Source organism: Electrophorus electricus, chromosome 2 (genome assembly GCF_041902795.1).
Source record: "Electrophorus electricus isolate QZ-2024a chromosome 2, ASM4190279v1, whole genome shotgun sequence".
Classification (NCBI taxonomy): Eukaryota; Metazoa; Chordata; class Actinopteri; order Gymnotiformes; family Gymnotidae; genus Electrophorus; species Electrophorus electricus.
Genome location: NC_137498.1, coordinates 21765087 through 21775000, shown reverse-complemented (window position 1 = coordinate 21775000; position 9914 = coordinate 21765087). Strand labels below are relative to the sequence as shown.

General features: G+C 44.1%; 1 protein-coding gene across 7 annotated transcripts in view; it reads right to left on the bottom strand.

The window, feature by feature from the left end:
- The window catches only part of hmcn1 (hemicentin 1), a 92615-nt gene that overhangs the window by 56721 nt on the left and 25980 nt on the right, over positions 1-9914 (bottom strand). For all 7 annotated transcript variants that reach the window (XM_081695579.1, XM_081695578.1, XM_081695582.1 and 4 more), the window contains exons 9-17: positions 9666-9810; positions 9404-9525; positions 7521-7790; positions 3662-3803; positions 3394-3521; positions 2579-2692; positions 2260-2418; positions 1398-1592; positions 1174-1269 (exon numbers count right to left, since the gene is read on the bottom strand). In XM_081695579.1, the coding sequence (XP_081551705.1) occupies positions 1174-1269; positions 1398-1592; positions 2260-2418; positions 2579-2692; positions 3394-3521; positions 3662-3803; positions 7521-7790; positions 9404-9525; positions 9666-9810 (1371 nt within the window). The remainder of the gene's footprint in view (positions 1-1173; positions 1270-1397; positions 1593-2259; positions 2419-2578; positions 2693-3393; positions 3522-3661; positions 3804-7520; positions 7791-9403; positions 9526-9665; positions 9811-9914) is intronic.

The following is a 9914-nucleotide window of genomic DNA, read 5'->3' as shown; positions in this document are numbered from 1 at the left end:
TTCAGCTCATTAGGCACTGAATAGTTAGTTCAGACAAGGAAATTATGAGTTAAACCAGGTCAACAATGAAACGCACACGTGCTCTGGTCCTGCAGTCCTGCAGTGCGTGTTTGTGTGCTCTTCAGGATTAGACTCTTCTTAATGCGCCCAAGGCTTAATACATGCTCTTGGTTGTGTGCTGTGCTGAGCTGCAGTTGAATGAAGAAGAGGGAAGAGATACTCCAGTGGAAACACTGACGTCAAACACTCAATAGGCTGACTGCACCGCTGCTGTTTTGCCTGTTAAGTTTCTATGGCCACCACAGAGGATGTATAAAAAGTGTCAGTGGGCCAGTGGGGCAAAGCAGAGTATTATGGGACAACTGAGACACAAGTGAGTGCTGTGTTTTATGGCCTTTAGCCTACATTTTGCATTACTGTTGCATTTAAAGGACTATACACACATATACACACACATACACACCCACCCACCAGATGCACTCACACATACACAGCCATACACGCACAAGATTACACAGGTGAATTTCACATTCCCTTTCACATTCTGAACTTTGGGGTTTGTAACATTCCTTGCTAGAACACAGGCAGATCTTTTTCTGTGTAAGCCAGACCAGCTGATTAGCGCTCGCTTTGAAGTGAGGAGTCCAGCAGGCTGAGCTCTTGCAGGAGAGTTCCAGAAAGGTCTGGAAAGGCTGGCCTAAGAGCCATTGCTGTGTCTCCAGCTCTTTGATCATGCATAAATACATTGGCTTGCCTGTGTTCCATCCGTTCTTTGAGGGTACAGCTGAGGTGAACCTACTAAATTCACATGAGTCCTTATAAACACACAGGAAATAGACCTTCTCTAAGTCATATACCCTTGCATATATGAGACTGCACGTCACCAAGTAATGGATGCCTGCAACACACTCATATTTACAGAATATGAATGGTCACATCTGGTCATGTGAAGCAGCATCTCTTTGACCACTTTAAAACCACATCCAAAAGATGTCAGGCTGCTGAGCAATGTGTCAGGCTGCTTCTTCAATGTGTAAGAATGTACTCTATCGTCCTAATTTATCTCCAAAATATAACCTACTATAAGCCTAGAAGACTGCATTTTATCACTTTTTTGTTTAATGGATATTCTGTATTAAGAAAGATTCACTAATTGGTAACAGAGAATCTTACCCAGGCCTGTGACAGTCACTCTGGCTTTGCCCTGAATTTTGCCAAATTGGTTTTGAGCTTCACAAATGAAGGTACTGTCATCTTCTACCGAGAGGTCTAAAAGCCAAAGAACACAATTATTAGTAACTTGTTTATAGTAAGTTGCTAGAGCCAAAAAGGCTGTTTAATTTGGTCCTCAGGTGTTAACCCCACCAAATTATAAGAAGCATGGAAATGTGGCTCACTGGTGATAAGCAGGTCTCCGCCCCTCTTTTGAGTGACAGTGCTGTGGCCTTGGCGACGAGAGAAGAGGGGAGAGTTGTCCTCTCGTCTCCAGGTGAGGCGTGGTTCAGGGTGGCCCTGGGCGTGGCAAGTCAGTGTGATGTTTGAGCCAATGTCTGCAGCCACGTCGGACAGCTGCCTCGTGAACTCAGGAGCCGCTGGCGTGGAGAAGGCGAGTCAGATAAGTCATAAATTTTATTGACAAAAGGCATAAAGTTTAAGACTGGAACATATCATAACAGCTGAACTCACTGAAATGACATAAAAAATAATAAATGCTTAGAGTCCTTGAAAAAAGAGCAGAATGTAGTGTGTATTTTTGCATGTGCTCTAGCATTCCCTTTCCTCTGCACTTTTTCCAGTGTTTATGAGCACTTGAGTGATGGTGAACAGCTAGTTTGCATCATTTCTTCACAGCCAGATAGCCTTGCTTGCTAATAAGGACAAGCTAGACATTACACACTGTGTATAGTTTTCAGATAAGACTTTGGATCCACTAAAAATGTCATTTTCTAAGTCCTATGCAAAGCAACAAATGCAAAAGCTATTTCTTCACTGTGGTAGTTTTTTTAAAGCACCGATGGTACGACCATACAACAATGCAAAATATGTGACATAAATCTTCATTTCTGCTTTAAAAAGAGTTTCACAGTAAACTCACAAACCAACTTAATATCTGTTATATCTGTTTTGTAATGCTGAGTAGATGCACGGACTAATATATTTCGAATATTCTTTACCAGTGCAAGAGAGAGTAGCATGTGTGACTAGTTAAGAATATGAGTTATCTAAGTGCTACCAGGACCATGAGCAGTAATTGCTTACAGCCCACTTCCAGCGTGATCTTCCCCTGTGCAGTGCCTGCCATGTTCACCGCCACACAGATGTAATCTCCGGCGTCAGCATCTTCGGTCTGCTGGATGCTTAGTGCCCCCTGCTCTGGGTCCATATTCAGAAATACTGACTCCTTTACCCTCTGGTCACCTACAAGAGAGGCATGTTAGGATCCCTGTGGTCGACACGTGGTAGCTATTTGGTCTTAGCTGTACGTAGCACATTATGATGGATAAGAATCTTAAGGTTCAATGAATAATCTACTTTGTGGGGTTTGTTTGGACCCAATCAGTCCCAAAGATCCCCTCACCTTTGTACCACAGAACCTCTGGCTGTGGGATTCCTGTGATTGTGCACTCCATGACGACTCTTTGTCCTAAGCCAATCAGCAGTCTGCTCCGGGGGACCATCACCTGGGGAGGCTCTTAGGATTCAGAGAAAGGTTCTGAGTTAGACATGAGTGGTAGACAGGTCTGTGTGGTGCTCTTCTTAGTGAAGACAGGAGATGACTATCTGTAGCACAGAAATGGTTCAGTCCATTCCAGCTCAACATGAAAAACTCCATCTAGGGGTCCTATTATTTAATCAGATTTTATATGTCACCTTGTGACACTCCTACACTCATCCTTGTGTTTGAATGATGTGTGTGTGTGTGTGTGTGTGTGTGTGTGTGTGTGTGTGTGTGTGTGTGTGTGTGTGTGTGTGTCTCCATGTCCGCACCCCTACCTTGTTAACTGGTTGTGTCATACCTGTCCCTAGTTATTGTCCTTGTTAATATGTGTATTTAAAGCCCTCTAAGACTGTTGTGCTATGTGGGTGTTTGACACCGTGTTGTACACGCTCCTCTGGTGTTGATGTGCTATATTTTGAATCTACCATCTACTGGGTTTTGTATGCTCATGTTTTAGTTTCATTTTTTGATGCGTTAAAAAACTTCAGTGATTGTTTGAACAACAGCTCACCTTCGCATCCTGCATAACCTCCGCATTATTACACACCTGTGCCTTTGCCCTGAACTAATGCAACTGTTTCAGCCCCTTAATATTCTTTAGCATTTAACATGTACCAAATGACTGAAGACTTTAAAAAAAGAAGTTCTTATAGGGTTTTGCTCCCTGCACTGACCGATGTAGCTGAGCAGAACTGTCCGCGCATCAGTTCCGGCCACGTTGCTAGCCAAGCAGCCATACGTGCCTGCGTCCTTCCTTACTGTCTTCCTGATGACCAGAGCACCGTCCGGGGTCATCCTGTGCCTGGGAGACAAGAGAACAGCACAGAGCAACATTAGCCTCATCACCATATGCCAACTGCTGGGCATGACAGTGAAGGCCTGAGAAAGGGCAACGTTTGTCCATTGGCGGCAGCCATGCAACAAGGAGGAGGGGCTACAAACCTGCTGGAGCTCACGATGAACATGTCATTGTGGGTCCACACCAGGGTGGGGGTGGGGTAGCCTGTAGCTGAGCACCTGATCCACACCTCGTCCCCCGTGCTGAACGTCTGATTTTGCGGGCTCACATACACCGCCGGCGTGGCTGCACGGAAACAAAAGCAGTGTTTATCAGAGCTGAGTTAAACTCGTATATCTTTCTCCTGAGAGCAATTATCCTTCATGAGCCTTGTGTTGTTGCCATATTTTTGTTTCATGAGCTAAACTGGTTTCATCTGTAACTGTTTGTCATAATGACCCATAAAGATTTATAGACTTCAAGGAAATAAACTAATTTGCCATTACACATTTATGTAACACAGATGAGGCATATATTTACACTTTACAGCATTTAGCTGACACTTTTATCCTGACTAATAAATGCTGTGTAAAAAATAAATACATTAAAAAAATAAAATAAAATAAATAATGTGAATTTTGTGTCAAATCGAGCTATGTAGTTCAGAACATAATATTTTGTATGTACCTTTTTTTTTTAATACCCTTGGGAGTCATGTTCACAGTACATATAATAAAGCAGTGCTATAAGACATGAGCATTGTTCTGTGGACTGTCCAGGGCTACAATCAACACACTTTTCACACATTCTCTCTCCACTTCACTGGATCACAAAACTGGGAATATTGACTCCAAACCCTCCCAGGCGGCTGGAAGACAAGCGAATTTGCAGTTTATTCACAACGTGTAACTCATCCCAAAAGGACAGACTTTTTCTTTTCAATTTTCTTCCCCCCAGTTGCCAAGAAGTCCTGCAGAGGTGCATCTCTCGAGTTTAGGGACCTGTGGAAGGCCTCGCATTTTCTACCACACCCTCAGTTTCATCCCATGCAGGCATGTCAGGCGGTCTATTGGCACCCCACCAAGGATTAACAGCAACTGGTAAAATCGATCCAAGAGACTTACAGTGGCAGAACGGAGACCTGCAGATGTGCTCTGGATGACGGGGGCTAATGTCAAGCATGGATGTTCTGAATTCTCGTGAGCTATTTTCCCATCGTTTTCTCAGCATTAAAAAGGCATAATGGAAATGACAACCTGTAACTGCACCTCAGCAGCCCACGAGCCTGTGAAGCAGTCGTCTTTCTTCAGGGCATTTGCAGCTTCACAGTCATGTTTAGCCCCTTGTCTGCCTGTAAAGCTGTAATTATCTCAGGTCTTAGTCACTAAAGCATGCCGTAATAGACCCGACCGTCCTCAGGGGGACATTTAAGTGCTCAGCCAGCCTCCTCCATTGGCTCTCCTCTCATCTCCTTGATCGGCCTGAGGCTACGCTTACATACTCAAAAACAACAACAACAACAACAACAACAACAACAACGATGTGGTAGACCTCAAGCTGCTACCTACGAATGCAAAGTTTTCCTTGCATTGTATTCCAGATGGGGGTTGCTCTGTTCTCAGCTCAGTTTTGCTTTAAATGACCACTTTATTCAAACTTGTGACCATGGTTTAATGTCTTACTGAAGGCTACAGGCAATACAGAGAGAAGTGATGGAGAGGTTATCTGCCACTATTGCTCATTGGGGTGGGGGGTGGGGGGGCTCACAGAACATACAAGTGTAGAGTACCGTGTGTGTCAGGGGGTGATGGCAATGGTGGAGTTAGCTATGGTGATGGAGTGTAAAGGGTAATTCCGTCTGTCCTGTTCAGGCCTCACTATGTCAGTAGTCCTAGTTCAAAGAAGTCATAATGACTAGGACAACACAGGAGTCCCAGCAAGTGGTGATTACACACCACACACACACACACACACACACACACACACACACACACACACACACACACACACACACTACACAGTTTGTGACAGCTGTTTAAAAGGCCCAAGTTTAACTACAGCATGGAGAATTTGAGGTAGGACAAAAATAGAGGGCAAATGGAAAGGAAAGGATGGATAAAAGCTAGCAAGAGAGAGAGAGAGAGAAAGAGAGAGAGGGAGAGAGAGAGGCAATAGAAGATAAGCTGGTTTCTCAGGTCTTAGAGTAAATCTTTAGGGTAAATTCAGCCACTCATCAGTCAACAAAAGGGAGAAATTATAAGGTACAACAATCTCCCTCACAAGTCTCTTTATAAATTGATTCAAAAGTGTGAAACTTTTGAAACCCCACCTAAATGGCTGTCTACACACTGTCATTTTGATGCTTCTTACTATATATTTAACATTATGAGACATCTAACACTACTGTGATCTTGAAGTTTGTCTATGTGATCTTACCTTCTCTCCTTTAGAATTACAGGCGTACAGTTGCTGCCGATAATCTGTGAAGAGGTTCTCACAATGACCAAAGGAGTTAAATCCTGACCAGTCATGCCATGGCATGGGTAAATAACACCTTAAGGAAGAACTCTGATCAGAGCAGGACTCAAACATGTTGTTACAGGGTTTCCCATTCACATCTGAAATGCCACCTTAGGGGTTTTTGGAAAAGGCCAGATGCTTCATTTAGAAATGGCATTAGCGCCAAAAAATGGGACTGTATTTTACATTCATGCGCTCCCGCGTAAAACAACAAAGACCGATTTGCAGCAATGTCCATTTTCCCAAATGTGACTGCACTGTTATTGCTATAGTTCCAGCTGACAGCAGCTACACCCTTAAACTCTGGCTCCTTAATCCCATTTTGTAACCCACATAACACAGAGCAGAGACATTACAATAATGTGCACACTCTGGGATGCACCATTGGGCTTCTAAAAAGCAGATGGCTTTGGCCGGATGTGTCAGTTAGGAGACCTCCATACCAGGCAGAAACAGCCTGTTGGAATGTAGGCATTCTCCGACCGGTTGCAGTTACTCTCTGCCTTTTTAAAGTCAGTTGCTGCATTGCATCAGCTTTTAAAACTAACAAAAACTTTAAAACCTTCTTTCGATCTCTGCAACAATGCACTTGTGGAGCTAACACTATTGGCTGCTGCAGATACATGCTGGCAATCAAACTTGCGTTTTATTGGTTTTGTCGCTGCTGGGATACCTCACCTCACCTCACCTCAATCTACCTCCAACTCACATCGTAGAACATTCCTCGTTTGCTATTCACTCCACCATTGCCACCAGTATCTGCCACAATAATGAATGACACCCCAAGTTTAAGTAATTGACCATTTATGGATATTTTTGGGCAGCAACATGCAGGATACGAGACTTATTCACCTGATTACATTTTCAAGCAGATCATGATTTATAAACAGGAAAAGGTGTGCAAATGTGTGTACTCAAGGGTTTATAAATCTGAATTTTTCCTCTTATTTGTGAGCATGCAAAATCCAGAATGTACGCAAAATGTTATGAATGTTTTAGAAATGAGGCCCCTGGTGATTTTCTGGGTCTGTCATGTGCTCTGTCCCAGTGCGGGCAGGTGTCAGTCAGACAGATGGCTTTACAGAGACTCCACTCTAAATCCTGTATGGGAGACAGCCTCTAGGCAAGCATGAAGGGCCGTATGTCACACATAAAGCATTAAGAAAACCCATAAGAGTAAAATATGGGAGCAGGCGTCTGCCAAAAACAGATCTGTTGCTTGAGGGGAGTGAGGGTGGCGTGCTCTTCCAGACGCTCCAATCCCTGAGGTATAAATCTCATCACGATTTAAATACACTGATATACACTGATATATAAAATACGTTCAGCGGGATTAAGTCAGCAGATTGCTGTGAACTTTGACCCTTAAATGCTTGACCATTGACCCTAATATAAATAGGATTAGTTTAAATAAAACTTACAAAATTTGAAGGATGTTAAATGCACAAGACACACACACACACAGTCCGACACACAAAGACACATGCATATGCACACACTCACCTTGCACACTCAGGTAGACACGTGAGGTGGACACCCCCCCTTCGTTGGCAGCGACACAGTTGTACCAGCCAGCATCGTCGGGGGTGACACGCTGGATCTCCAGGGACAGGTTGGCAGTGAGGCGTATGCGAGTGTCCCCTCGCAAGTCTATGCCCCCACGTCGCCACGTCAGGTTAAAGTGCACCGTGCTGGCCACCACACAGGTCAGCAGCGTCACCGAGCCCGGCGACGCTGTCACGTTAGAAGGCACTGCGATGGCCGGAGGAGGCTCTGCGTAGACACACACACACATATACACACACACACACATGGGTCAGTAAACATTTAAAGAGAAAGGTCAAAGTCAAAGGCAGAAGTAGTGAGCACAATGGGCTCCATTGCAGCTCATTCAAAGCCAATACCAAATGTCTGTGAGCTCTGAGGTGCTGGCAGCTGCGCATTGCGAATCTGATCTAAGGCAAAGAGGAGATCGATGAATCGAGGCATGTACATTTGGAGGGAGGACATCTGAATGTGTCACTGCGCTCATCATGACCCTGGCCCAGTGACTACAGGTTTGGATCGGTAGATTTGTACTGCAGGGGAGGACCAACTATTGGCCAGACCAAACAGAGGACTGCGGGATTCTCCCTCTGCATTCTGTCTGGCTGAGAAATCTTCTCTACCATTCTGAGTCTCTTAGAGAGAGATAAAAGCCTGAAGTTTGATTAGCCTAGACTGTCTGAGTCAAACCCATGGCACAAAACCCTGCTACTATGGTTTTGAGTGGATAATGAGGCCCTGAAATACCACAGGAGTGGAGCGTTGGAAAATTGGTGACCTGCGGAAACCGCTCTAAAGGGAAGGCATCAGCGAGGGGCGGGATGGCAAGAAGTGGATGGCAAGAAGTGTGTGTGTGTTGAGGGGCTGGTGTAAACATTGCTGGGGAATTGAGTTTCCAGCAGCATTCTGCCCTAACGAGCCTACCTCTGTACCTCTGTACCCCTGTATCCCCCTGTATAGCCCTGTGTTATATGTGCTGGTGAAGCAATATGGGCAATGGATAAAACAAAAGTGGCAAACACAACAACAAATTCAAATAAAAGCAAAGGCAATTTACTGATACAAAAGGAACTCTTATTGGTTAAAACAATTCTTGAAGAAACAATCTTCAAAGATTGTACTATGAGTGTGGGAAAGCTTTCTCTATGTTATCTCAACCTAATATAAACCCTTAATTAACTTTTTTTTTTTTTTTTTTTTAAAGTCCAGCTCAGGACTAATATGAATTAAAGGACGTATCTAATCCAATACCCAACTAAAACTCCCCTCAGACCATAGTCCACGTGTGCGTGTGTGTTCATTACACTGAGCATGTAGTAAACCTTAGTCATACAGAACAGCCCATTTGATGGGAGGAATGCACTCTGCTGTTGCTCTGGTTTGGGTGAGGGGGCACATGACCACCATCCTTTCACACAATGGAGCATGTTTTTACTTTATCATACTTCATGATCATTCTTTATCATATTCAAATTCAGACTAGAAGGAATCTACATTAAACCACTCCCCCTTAGGGGAGGGTCTGCAGGCAGTGAAGGGAGCCAAAGACATTGTCATAATTAGGCCTTCTCGGCCCTAGTGCAGCACACATGCGATACATTACACAGCGTTTACAGCACCGGTCAGGACGCGAATGAGCCACGACTTACAGAGTCGCCATAATTCAGTGCTTTGCAGATGGAGTTGCCCCAGATCGGAGAGGCACTGATAGGATTCAGGAGACCAGAAATGGTGCATAGCATTGCTAGCACAATCTATCCCTTATGAGGACATATTTGTTATTCTCTATTTAAAAAATAGAAGATATATTTAAAAGTCTAAAAAAATAAATAAAATCTCACCGGAGACATCAAGGAAGGTGCGGGATCGTCCTGTTCCAGCACTGCTGATGGCGATGCAGTCATAGAACCCCTCGTCCTTCAGAGACACTTCAGCTATGTCCCATGACGCATTCGATGACTCACTGTTTCAACATCAATCAGTCTTTCAGCAAAAGACCTCAGAAAATGAGTATCAAGGGTATTAACCACCCCTCCCACTCTACGTTATCTATGTTTTAGAAACCCCATATTTATTGTGTCAACGCTTGTCCGCATGGACCACCTGAAGAGCTGGTCCACGCCCAGTCGATCACCCTCCCTGGTGAAGCGCAGGATGTAAGGAATAAGGCTGTCCACGTAGCAGGTAATACTGCACTTCTGCAGATAGTAACCCGGGGTGTGGGAGGGCATACTCACTTTGGGAGCATCTGGTGACCAAGCCAATAATAAATGACTATTATTATAGTTATTATTATCGTTACTAATCTTTATTATACTAAAAACACTTTGATCAAAACCAAGACACACAACT